Consider the following 12,283-nt stretch of genomic DNA (forward strand, 5'->3'; position numbering starts at 1 on the left):
AACTCTGATATTAACATCAACCATACAGTGTATAATAACAACTTTAAGTATAGCATATATCTTATAAATAAATATAAAATTAACAGCCTACTTTGGAGTATATCCTGCAAAACTGTAGACACTTTTTAAACTCCTAAGTGCCTATATGAGCCACAGATTTTACAGCTGGTGGCACATAGTGGCATGTAAGATTTAGCACGTTATAATCTAACTATAAAGCAGTTATTCATAGGCTTCCTTGTGCCATTTGGTGTTATCTGACCTGACACACTTTAAGGATTCAATATTTGCCCCGATGCTTTGCCTGGAAATATGAAATTCTGAATATAGTTTGTACAGTAAAAATGGCCAATATGTTGAAAGAAGGTATCATCATGAGGTGGTTGAAAGAAATAGGTTGGGTTGAGGCCATGGAGACAGCAGAAAATTGATGAAGGACAGGGAAATATGATGATAACAATCTGAGCAAGCTCGCGTTACAATTGCTGTGATGCATTCAGGTCAAACATAAGCAAGGTGTAACTCTAATTGGAATAATTTAATTCTCAAATGAAGAAAGCCCTGAAGATTATTGAGATTTATGTCAACTTTTTATTTGTATGTTATACTAAAGCTTTTAAAATAAATAATGGAAGAAATCATTCATTTAAGTAAATAAAAACGTTAGGGGAGCAAAACAAGTCTTATTACAGTAAGATGAATAGTGGAGGGCTTTTGATAATTTTTATTGCTATTTTTTGCAGAAGAGAATGTTATTTTTGAAGACATGCTATAAAAAGAAACAAGAGGTAAAAAATTCCCAGAAGTGAATCATTAGTTATTGTTTATACAAGGCTTTGGTCCGAAGAGGTAAACAATAAGGAGTGTGCAAAATAAAAATTAACAAAACAAATAAAGCCTTCCTCCAGTGGGCCATTTACAGACAAGCACCGCTATTTTTGAAAAGGTCTGAACTTTATTAGAAGAGTAACAGCATGTATTGAAAACAATCCTAAACAATAGTTTCTGGTGACTTCACCAACATTTCACTCTAACTATGTAAGGAAGGCACTTTATGTTAAATACCTGCAACTGGGTCAGCCCTGGTATCCTGGCACCCCATCCACCAGCTTGAGTATGATCTACAGAGGACTTGATCTTTGTCATAGAAATTTAAAAGTAGATGAACTGTGTGCACTCAACAACAACAAAAAAATAAAAGGAAAAAGAGAAGAAAGAAATGCTTACCAAGTCTTCTGTGGTAAAAGGACAGTGATTCTCCTCCACTGAGTAAATTCGCTGGAGTGGTAAATACTTGCTGATGTAAACTCCTGACAGCTCGGCATACTTGGAAGGCATTCCTTGAAGTAAAATATTTTAAAATTAGATTTAATGGTGAGGCAGAATTGGAAACAGAAGCAAGGTTTAAACATTCATGGAACTAGGAGCTTGCCTGAATCCAGATGTCCTAGTAAAAGACCCAGAAGAAGAAAAGTCCTGGCATGATCCAAAAAATTTCTCAGAAAACTAAGAGTAGTACAGTTCAGGACAGGAGAAAGACACATGACTCATTTAAAGAGGAAAATTTAGCATTAGTGACTGATAATTTTTTATTTTCCTCCATGAAGATGCCTAGCTCATTGTTTTTACTGTTCTCACCCCAGCATCTAGTGCTGACTATAAAGTCTACAAGTCCACTATGGAATAAGTCTATGAAAGTGACCTCCAGACTATTATACCAGTCATTTTAGAGACCTACTTGCGAGGCCTTGCCTGGGGATACTGACTTCCCTCACTCCCTCCATCCACAGCGAGGAGCAGCGGGAACAGCCAGAGCCACACAGGAGCACCTAACATAGGCACCCAACTGTGGGCTTCTGAAGTTGCCTCCAGAGGCCCTCACCATGCTTTGCAGCTATATTACCTTTGACACCCACAGCAACCGGTTTAAATTCCTCCTTCCTCCTTCTATGATTCTTCTTGTGTTTAACTCAGATTCCTAGAGAGGTCTGTTCCGCAAATTTTCTTTCTTCTTTTCAGAAAATCGGATCATCGTAATGTCTTTTTTATATTAAGTATAAGCATAGTCCACTTTCTAGGCCTTTTACAGTTTTCTAGACCTACCCTTCCCATGTTACTCCATTGTTCTGCAACATTTCATTTATTTATTCATATATTGCCAGAGCAGCACTTGAAAGTTTTGTGCTATGGTTTTGATGAGGTATTAGTAAAGCGTTTGAATGTTAACATCAATCTGTGTGCTCCTTTTCTAGCTACCTATTGTGCCACCACTGCCACAGCACAGCTCCTCCTGGCCATCCCCAACTCTCAAGAGTCTTTTGCTGTTCGTTGCTGTGCTCATCCCCATGTAGAGTGTCAGGCACAAGGGACATTTGGGACAGACACTAGCCTATGAGGTAGCACACTTTGACTGTAATGAAACTAATAATAATGCATTGATACTCTACAGTAGTTAAAATAATTAAGAACATTTATATTGTTAAATTACATAGTAATAATTATCTATTAAATATGAAGAAGGGCAGAATATATTATTTTACAGAGAATTTATTGCTCAAATATCTAAGAGTATTAAATAAAAAATCTGATAGCTTATTCAATTTTATTTTTTCTTAGCAGATTTTCTAAGGGCTTAATTTCCTTTCCAGCAGTTTTCAAATATTTCTCATAGTTTCATCTCCCCTAAAAGATCTTATAAAATAGGATCTGATCAGTGCGTGAGAAGCAAACAAAACTTTCAAACATTTTAATTAATTAGTGTTTTGTATATTTGCGAGATTACATCCTTGAAATATACTACAAATAGTCTTCTCTATTACTCTTTTATCACAGCAACATGGGTGATGTGAGAAAAACAATTTGGCTGCAAGTTTTTCTCTCTGAACTCAGCTCCACTGAGAGAGGAAAGGAGCACTAAAATCTGAAGGTGACTGATCTTCCATTGATGGCAAGGACAAACCCCAAACACCATGATGCCTGCTAGGTATAAAAGACATGAACATCATTTGAAATACAGTATTTATAGCTTTCCTAGGAGTTCTGTTAAAGGTAAGAAAGCATTACTCGGATTTGCAAAGTTTAAAAATTCAGTTATTGCCATTTCTCTACTCTACCCATCAAAGTAAACGTGGCGAAACACAACACGGCAAAGGTAACAGGACTTTGCTTTCACAGCTCGTAGAAGATGTGGGACTGGACATTTCAATCCGTCTGTGAACCTACAGAGCAGGCAGCGAAAAGGCACTGGGACAAGTTCCCTGACACCCTCTGAACCCGCTCGGAAGCAGCTGAAGGACCTTAGTTAGTTCACCCTGCCACCTAAGGGTGAACCTTGCCATCTAAGAGGGAAAACAAAAGCATGAATTATGGCTGAATGTGCTATTGCGTCTGTGCTGAGACAGGGCTAAGCCACCCGGGGAAATAGCAGCCAACACTGCTATTTGCACTTCTAGCAGAGGCAGGGAAACAGCCGGTCATTACGGCCCTGGACTGTGTTTGAACCAGGGATGGGAGATGAAAGGCTCTACATTACAATCTCCCGAAGGAATGCGCTTTCCATTTATGAAATGGCTGCGCACAAGGGCAGAAAGAATGTCTATCCATTTAAATTCCAGGAAACAGTAGATGCATTTTGCTTTGAAAAACAAAGCAATAGCACAGGAAAGATCTCGGTCATTACTCTGTAGCTCTGCCTAACTGTGCCCCAGTTCTTTTCTTAGACTTGGTCCGTTCCTGTCACACTTTTATGTTTCAGACTCTCAGATACCTTTCTTTAAAATATCACAAAAACAGTTTAAATACTTCTATCAGTTATTTTGACTGATTCCAACTGAAGATTCCTTTACAGAAAAGGGAATGAGGAAAACATCTTCCTTTGTTCAATGCCACAAGTAAATTTCAGATGATCTTTGTTTAAGCAGAGTTTATGGAAGACAAAAGTCCTCGCCTCCAGCCTCACCTCCTGAACAAGATGCCATGTGAGGCCATGGTTGGTGGAATAGTCCAGTTTCACCTGGTTGTCCATATGAGGAGTAAACGCCTGACCACAGCCCATCACCAAATTGAACTGTATCATATATGAAGCTCCGATCTGCATAGACTGGGTCTCCACGTAGCGCATGCTAGAAGCTAACTTTGAATCTCCTGTAAAACTGAGAAAAGTAAGGAGAGAATCAGGATTCATCCCCAAAATAATTCGGAAGGGAACATTATGAATGGTTCTGGGTTAAATATAGTGATTCTTCTTTCTTTATTATGCAGATTGGCACATGGGATGAGACCACGCACAGAACCATCTTTCTGTTGGTGCTTCTGCAAATTACCAGGAAGACCTTGATGTATACCAGAGTGTGAAACACTGAATTATTCTGTTAGTTCTTACTATACGTTCTTTGTATTAAGGATCAAGTTACGATCAAGCAAAGGATAACACACAGAAAAAACAACAAAAAGAAAGTTCATTCCCCAGGAGTGTCCATTGCCTAAGGTCATGTCACAGTAACAGACATAATTTTATTCAAGCACTGGACAGTAAAGATACACTGCATTTAGTTTAAAATATTCTTATTACATAGACTTTTCATTCCATTGATTTTCAAGTGATTCTATATGCAATGCATTCACTGAATTTTGACTATGTTTCAGAATTAGTACCGTCTATCCTTCCCTTCTTTTCTGCGGAATGTATTGATATAAGAGTTACATTATTCAGTGGACTGGAGAAGATAATTTTGCCAGTAGTAATGTTTGGAACACACCAAGCCCCATATATGATACAGAGTACCCAGTTATCACATACATGGTAACACAATATACAGTTTGAAATTACAAGGTTATTTAAATTTAAATGCAGGTTTTTCTTCTATGCGCTATTCGAAAGGAAAAAAAACAAATGCAAGAGAGGTATAATGAGGAAGTAATAGCAACTTAAATTTTGAATCCTGCACACTTGCCTTCAAAACAGAATTTTTTAAAGAAAGTTAACATAGAATGAAAATTGCCTCCTTCTCCTTAGTTTGAGATGTTTAGGTAGTGTCTTCAGAAATGCTGTAGTCTTTTCAGCTTCAATGTTTTCTAAGACTATTCTTAAAAGTGAACAATTTAGGATAGGGATTTCATCTTTTTAAAGAAAATCACTGCAAATCATCATGCAGAAATAAAAAGCTACTTTCAGTACAGCGGTGATGAGAATAATCTAGTTCAAGGTTGCTCTTATGGTTGAGTAAGTTACAGTTTATCATCTTAAACATATTAGCTTCTACCTCTGTAAAAATTCAAGGTCATGATGAAGTCAGTGGAAGAACTAGGAATACAAGTCAGCATTACTTAGTACTCTCTTAAATTAATTGACTGACCCACACTATTTTGTATAGCATCCTTTCCAGAGACAGCAGTTAAGCCATAAATGTCAGCATCCTACCTTCAAGCTTTAGAAGAAATTACTGAAAACTGACATTAGTTTTTTCATTACCAAAATGCAATTACTTGGCACAAGTTAAGATCCAGGCTCCTTTTCACTTTCTGGCTTTGCTCTCTGTGGCTTCATTTTCTAAAGGCTGACCCAGCTCATGGCATCACATGAAACTACCCAGTCTATGTTGAACCGCACCATGAACTGACTGTGGATAGATGTTCCCGTCACTGCTGGGGCACTCTCATGGACAACTAGACCAGAAGATAGTAAACTGCCTTGGAAAACTATATCTCTACTGTTTTCTCTTTCAGCCCGTGTTGCCAGTGTTTTTCTTCTCAATGAGAAGGATAATTTTAAGTTGAGCAGAAGATATAACGTACATTTGTCAGCAGTTCAGCTGGCAACCTGTGGTTTGTGGCTTCATTGTTAGAACTGAATGCATCTCAGAAGAATTTGTTTGGATAATACCTGAATTTATTTTTCTTCCAAACTTTATCTTGTACTTTTCAAAAAGACAAATACTACGGATTTAAAAGTTAAAGCTGACTTGGTCTGACATCATTTCAATTTCTACAATGCAGCTTGAAATTTCATGGCTGATGTGGGAAATCAAAGTTTTACTGAAGCCCTCTTGGGAAATCTGTGCCAGTACAACCAGGCTCTTCAGGTATCTGTCAGCCACGTGCAGTGCAATCAGCTGAAATTTATATGTAGCAATGATTTGGAAAATTATTTGGGATTGCACACATAAACCTGGGCACAACACATCGGTTACCTAAAGCTCATCTGAACAGAACAAAGGAGTTGAAACTGAACGGTTTGATGAAGCATCTGCTTAGAAGCTGTCTTCTAAGTGATGGAAGAAAAGTAAAGGACTGGTGCTCAGCATAGGTGTGAAGAATTAAATGTTTCATTTTGTCTCCACAAAAACTCCCTCTATTCAATATTACTGGTGTAAAATTAGAAAAAAAAAACTCTGATCTTTTTTACTGGTGGCATTCAGGTCATGACTAGTTTAGTATTCATTTTCATGAAATAACAGCCTCTGGACATTGTACATAGCATGTTAAATGAGCATTGTTCTAAAGTCAAAACAGATCTTTAAAATGGATGTTAAAGAAATGTGAAAAAAGGAAGCTAGTGAGGAGATGAAGACAATCTGTGATGTTCCACAAGACGCTCTTTTACGCGGAGGAAATCACATTATGGGTTCACAAAGTCCTTTATCATCCACAAATTGCCTCCAGCTGAACAAGGGTAGCATTAAAGGTGTGGGCTCCACCTTACTTGCCACTTCTTTGCTCTCTAGCTCTCCTGTGTATGTGGTTAGAGGTATGCTCTTCAGCTGGAATACCAAATGTTTTCTTTGTTTGTTCTGAGTCATACAGCTGGAACAAGTTTCCAGACTTTGTAAAAGATAGATTAATGTCCCTGGCATAACAATAATTAACTAAAATATCTTCAGAAATGAGAATGCAGAGGATACATTTCTGTATAAATAGGTAGTTGTGAGATGGTTTCTAGTGCGTATATAATTAGACCTGCGGATGTGCAGGAACACAATACCCATAGGTGCCCTCAGAACAATCGCTCTCCCTCCAAGCACTGTCAACTAATTGGTACTTCTGGGAATGATATCACAGCCAATGTCAGCCAATCTGCACCGCTCCAAACTGCTCTGGGATCCCCAGAGTTACCGCGATTTCAACCTGTACTTTCAGGAATACTGAAAAGCCACAGAGATGCAGCTGATTTTGTAAAGCTGCATTGAACAGGAATATTGACGTGATGGCCCAATGCTCACGCCAGCCCCAGCTCTGCTTCCATCAAAGGCAGAAGATGTTTATGACTTTTTACATCACATCATACCCACTTTGTTAAATCATTGCTAAATGTTTTAATATATTCTAGTTAAGGCAATTACCTGAAAGAGACTTTCTGCATGTTACAGAGTATTAATTAATCTAAAAGACAAGGCATTTTATAAACACAGGTAAACTATCAAGGTGATGTAGGGCAACTGTATTATGTTGCTCCATAAGGATAGTTCATTATGAGCCAGATTTACAGTCTTCCCCCAGGCTGCCTCAGGGACAGTGGGACACTGTATTGTCTGTTACATTGAGTTAAATCATAATGTTGTAATATGACTGAAGAAAGTTTATTTTTATGATGCTATTTTATTTGTGTCCAGATGAACATTTAAACAACAAAAACCATAAATTAGTGTCCTTATCAATATTTAAATACATTTCAGCAAGTGGCTCTAAATATTCTGTAACATTCCAGAAGCATTCGAGCCAAAACCTTGCCTGTGTACAAGCATTTTGAAGAAGTGATGAATTAACGTACATCAACAAACTCTTTATTTTAAAAGTGTTCTGGAGTCCTTTCAGTATGCTCAATATGTTTGCTGTAATAAAGCCTAAGAACCGATCTGAAATGAAATGTTGATGATCACAATCAAATTAAGTGACTGTTCCAGATACAGACTATTATAAAATACTCAAACATCGCCTTTTTGCAAAACATACGTATATCAACAAATCTCTTTTTTCTAAATGTAGTCAGATATTGGAAAGAGCAACCTCTCTCTTCAACAAAAGTGAAAATCCCCCTCGTCAGTTTTCCCCAATTTTAAGGATAAATATTTCAGATTCTGAGGCAGAGATGGAGGCCCAATAGACAAAGGCAGTTCAGTGAAAACGGGCCTCGGCATGACACCCTGTAAAGTGATTTATAGCGTATTTACCATAGATCTACTAATGAAAAAGCAGTTGTCAGACTTTTCTCAGGAGGATGCTGTCAGTGCTACTGCAAACTCTGCTCATAGAAAGTCATGAGTTAGAAAATGAGAACCAAATGGACTCACAGCTGGGAAAAGCCAACAATAATTAATTTAACTAGCAGCCATTTGTACAGACTTTGTGTAAGTGTAAAAATTTCCCTTGAGAGAAATAAGGTCAGTGAAGGATAGAGTTCATGTCTTCCAGTGATAATGAAAAATACTTATACATAAATAGCAAGGAAATTTTTCAAAGGCTTTGATTCTTCATTTGATGCATGGAAAGTTCAACATTTCCACTATGACTGAGCGCTACAAATCCTACCCAATGTATGATGGGATGGAGAATTTAGCTTAGCATTTATTATTTTGATTCTGATTTAGAGTCATAGGAGGAAAACAGAGGAACCTCTGCTATGTTCAATAACCCACTCCCCTCCCCACGATAAACTGATCTTACAAGAACAGAGGGAAAACAATGTCATTAAAGGGCTTTCATTCCAACTCTTTGATGAAGAAGAAGATGCAAACGGTTTGAACCCTAACATGTTGTTTCATTTTAATGAGCAGCGAGTACCTTCCTTGTCCTTATTAAAGTGGTTAATGGTGCTTCTACTGCCTCATTATCACTGCTAGAACACATTCGGTGTTGTTCCTACTGCTAAACCAACTCCTTTTAGTTTGACAGATGATCAGAAAGTCAAATCAGATCGCTCAGAGATACTCGTTAATAAAATTCCAACAGTGTTTCTCTGAGTGCCCATGGGGACACTAAAATTATTTATATTTTCTTGAGGTTTTCTACAATTACTGTGAATGTACTTTCTCCAAATAAATCTATCTATGCCAATTAAAGCCATACTGGGTTTATATGTTGATCAGACTAGCATGAAAATGTTATTTAGTTTCAATCAAAACATAGAGATTAAATTGAGCTTCCCTTGTATTAATTCCAAATGTTACACTTATGTACTCCAGAATGGAATTTTTGTGAAGCAGGTTAATGTTTTACTAAAAAAGCTTATTTTTACACAATCCTATTAAAATTTTCTTTTTCTTTGTTTTTAACTTCTTTTTCTCTTCTTGCCCTTTTTTTTTTTTTTGCTTTGAGTTATTATTATTATATTCTGGCTTTGGTTTCTAAATACACAGCACATTTTAGGCCTAATTGCAATATGTCATAATGCTGATCATAGTGTAAATGACTAAATGGATATAATACCAGACAAAATAGCTACAAATGGCTAACATCATTCTACCAACATTCTGCAGCTTTTCCTTTTCAGAGTGTAATCTAATGGCTATTTAAACAGATCTGAACATCACTTACAAAATATTCAAAGTCTATACTTAATAGGTTATTTCATAATCTGTATATCCATATTAACCTGACCAGATTTTATGTGAAGATTATGAAAATTTTCTACACGGTTTCTATTAGGATACTCTTTAAATATATTGTGGGGAAACAATGCTACAATCAAGGTTCCCATCAAGCAGGACGAATAGACAAATAATATGAAAGTAGAAGAGAAATGAATACGTGTCTCTCACCAAAGAGTCCAGTCATGACCACAGTAGGGCTGAACATTTCCCAGGTAGAATCCCAGAGACTGCGTGACTTCAACTAGGTTGGTGAAGTCCAGACTGATGCTATTGAAAAGCACAGAGGTCATGATGATTTCATCGATCGCCCACACGTCTTCGCCTTGAGAAGAGTGATACGGTTGCCACCATCTGAACTGAATGCCAATCTGTCTTGCATCTTCAGGTAGCTCCACTGAAATTATTCTGGAAAATGAAACAAAATTATCATTGAAAGTACTGCTGTTTGTAATAATCCCATGGGATGTATTTTATGGTTATTTTTTCTTAATGACCCTAAAAATCATGGGTTAAATTCAGCCTACAAATACCTTAGCATCTACTGGTATAGCCATGTGTAAAAGCTACCAATTTTGTAAATTTTACTACTACCCTGTAGCTCTCTATAAAATTTTACAGTTGCTCTTGCTTGCCAGAAGAAAACTCAATGCCCTCCATCTGAAACCCAGCTGTAGGCCAGGGGCTTAGACTGCAAAGGGATGATCAGCTGACAAAGATTTACAAATTCTAGATCCACTTTCTCACTCAGTGGATTTTATCCTGATCTGAAGAGATGCATCTTCTTAACATTTATGCTTGTTTCTGCACAGCACTGATGTCATGCCTGTGTTGCTCTTGTCCTGGAAGAACCCATCTCTCTAAATCATCACATGCAAATGGAAAAGGTTCATTCTGTCAGACAGTGTGGTTGTATGTAGTCTCTTATGGCACACACTTTTCTTCTGTAGTTGCATAGAAATGTCACTGGAGGTGAGTCCCAGGTACTTCTCCTGCTATGCAAGGTCACCTGATCTGTCATGGCAGCTATGTCAACACACCTATAATTGACAAACTGCAAAGGAAATTAAGAGTAATATCTAATTTCCAGGAGTAATTATTGTACACAGCAGCAGGGAGCATGCATTAATTGCCACAGTAATAACATCTTCTTGAAAACTCCATAAATCACCAGGACCATGGTGCCCCATGCTACACACATGAGCAATGAAACGGACTGGCAAAGGGTTTTCGGCAAGTTCATCATGTAACTGATATTTTTCTTTTTCTCTTAGAGGAAATGTGGATAAAATGACAAATCAGGTAAACTGGAAACATCATTTTATACTTAACAGCAAGTTTTTCCAGATTTAAGGCTTTCTAAGCTGCCTGTTTTAATGTTTTGCTCTGTGCGTACAAAACGGCCTTGTGCCCGCGGCGCTCTTAGTGCAAAACCGCACTCTTAAAAATGATTTGGTAAACTGTCCTTGCAAAGAGTGAGTTTATAATATTGCTCTTTAGTGTCACATTGATTTTAAAGAAGAAAAAGTTAATCCATTAGCAAGAAAAAATTCAAACGGCTTGGCGAAACAAGTGGGAAGCACTCCACGAGTCCTGGCTGGCATTTCTAGGAGCCGGTTTCTGCTGGCCAGAGGCTGGAGAGAGCAGCGTCGAGGGACAGCCAGAGATGACGGCTGCCGTGTCCCCGTGGCAGGGGACAAGCAGTGCACACACTTTATGTATGGTGGACACATATGGGAGGCTTTCCCTGAACCAGGTCTGATGGTACCGGATGGAACATGCCTTTCTCAGAGGGGAACCAGGGTCTTAGCTCAAAAGCTAGCAGGGCTCATTGGCAGGGCTTTAAACTAGATTTGAAGGGGGAGGGGGGGAATATCAAGAATGATAAAGATATGCTGGAAGTATCCGTAGAACAGAAGAAGGGAATTCCAGCCGCTCCAGCCAAGAAGTCAGATTCATACCGCTGTCAGCATGGCACCAGTGCCAGCACTGAGGGTCCAGAGGCTGGGGAAGGATCGCAGGTATGTTCAAATGAACTTACACTGCCGTCCAAGAGAACCCCTGTCGCTCCAGCCAGCGAGTCGGCTTTGTCGGAGGCCCAGCTGAAGTGTATGTACACCAACGCACGCAGCATGGGAAATAAACAGGATGAGCTGGAGATGCGTGCACATGAGCAGGGCTACGACCTTATTGGCATCACGGAGACGTGGTGGGACGACTCCTATGACTGGAGTGTCAACATGGAGGGGTATAAGCTTTTTAGAAAGGACAGGAAGGGGAGACGAGGAGGGGGTGTCGCTCTCTACGTCAGCAACCGGCTGGAGTGCGTGGAGCTTCGCCTGGGGTTGGAGGAGGAGCTGACAGAGAGCTTATGGGTCAAGATTAGAGGACGGAGACGGATAGGGGATGTTACGGTAGGGGTCTGTTACAGGCCACCTGGCCAGGAGGACAGAGCAGATGAGGCGCTTTATAGCCAGATAGAAGCAGCCTCGCGGTCACAAGCCCTGGTCCTCATGGGGGACTTCAACCACCCTGACATCTGTTGGAGAGACAATACAGCAGGGCACAGGCAGTCCAGGAGGTTCCTGGAATGCGTGGATGACAACTTCCTCCTGCAGGTGATAGAGGAGCCGACAAGGAGGGGTGCCATGCTCGACCTTGTGCTCACCAACAGGGAGGGACTGGTGGGTGAGGTGAAACTT

The 12,283-nt window shown here is 39.1% G+C and overlaps 1 protein-coding gene across 2 annotated transcripts in view; it reads right to left on the reverse strand.

Moving 5' to 3' along the window:
• The window catches only part of RELN (reelin), a 308,977-nt gene that overhangs the window by 81,375 nt on the left and 215,319 nt on the right, over positions 1 to 12,283 (reverse strand). For both annotated transcript variants that reach the window (XM_086611234.1, XM_086611233.1), the window contains exons 20-22: positions 9,753 to 9,989; positions 3,959 to 4,151; positions 1,228 to 1,340 (exon numbers count right to left, since the gene is read on the reverse strand). In XM_086611234.1, coding sequence (XP_086467360.1) covers positions 1,228 to 1,340; positions 3,959 to 4,151; positions 9,753 to 9,989 — 543 coding nt within the window. The remainder of the gene's footprint in view (positions 1 to 1,227; positions 1,341 to 3,958; positions 4,152 to 9,752; positions 9,990 to 12,283) is intronic.

This window comes from Tauraco erythrolophus, chromosome 4 (genome assembly GCF_009769465.1).
Source record: "Tauraco erythrolophus isolate bTauEry1 chromosome 4, bTauEry1.pri, whole genome shotgun sequence".
Classification (NCBI taxonomy): domain Eukaryota; kingdom Metazoa; phylum Chordata; class Aves; order Musophagiformes; family Musophagidae; genus Tauraco; species Tauraco erythrolophus.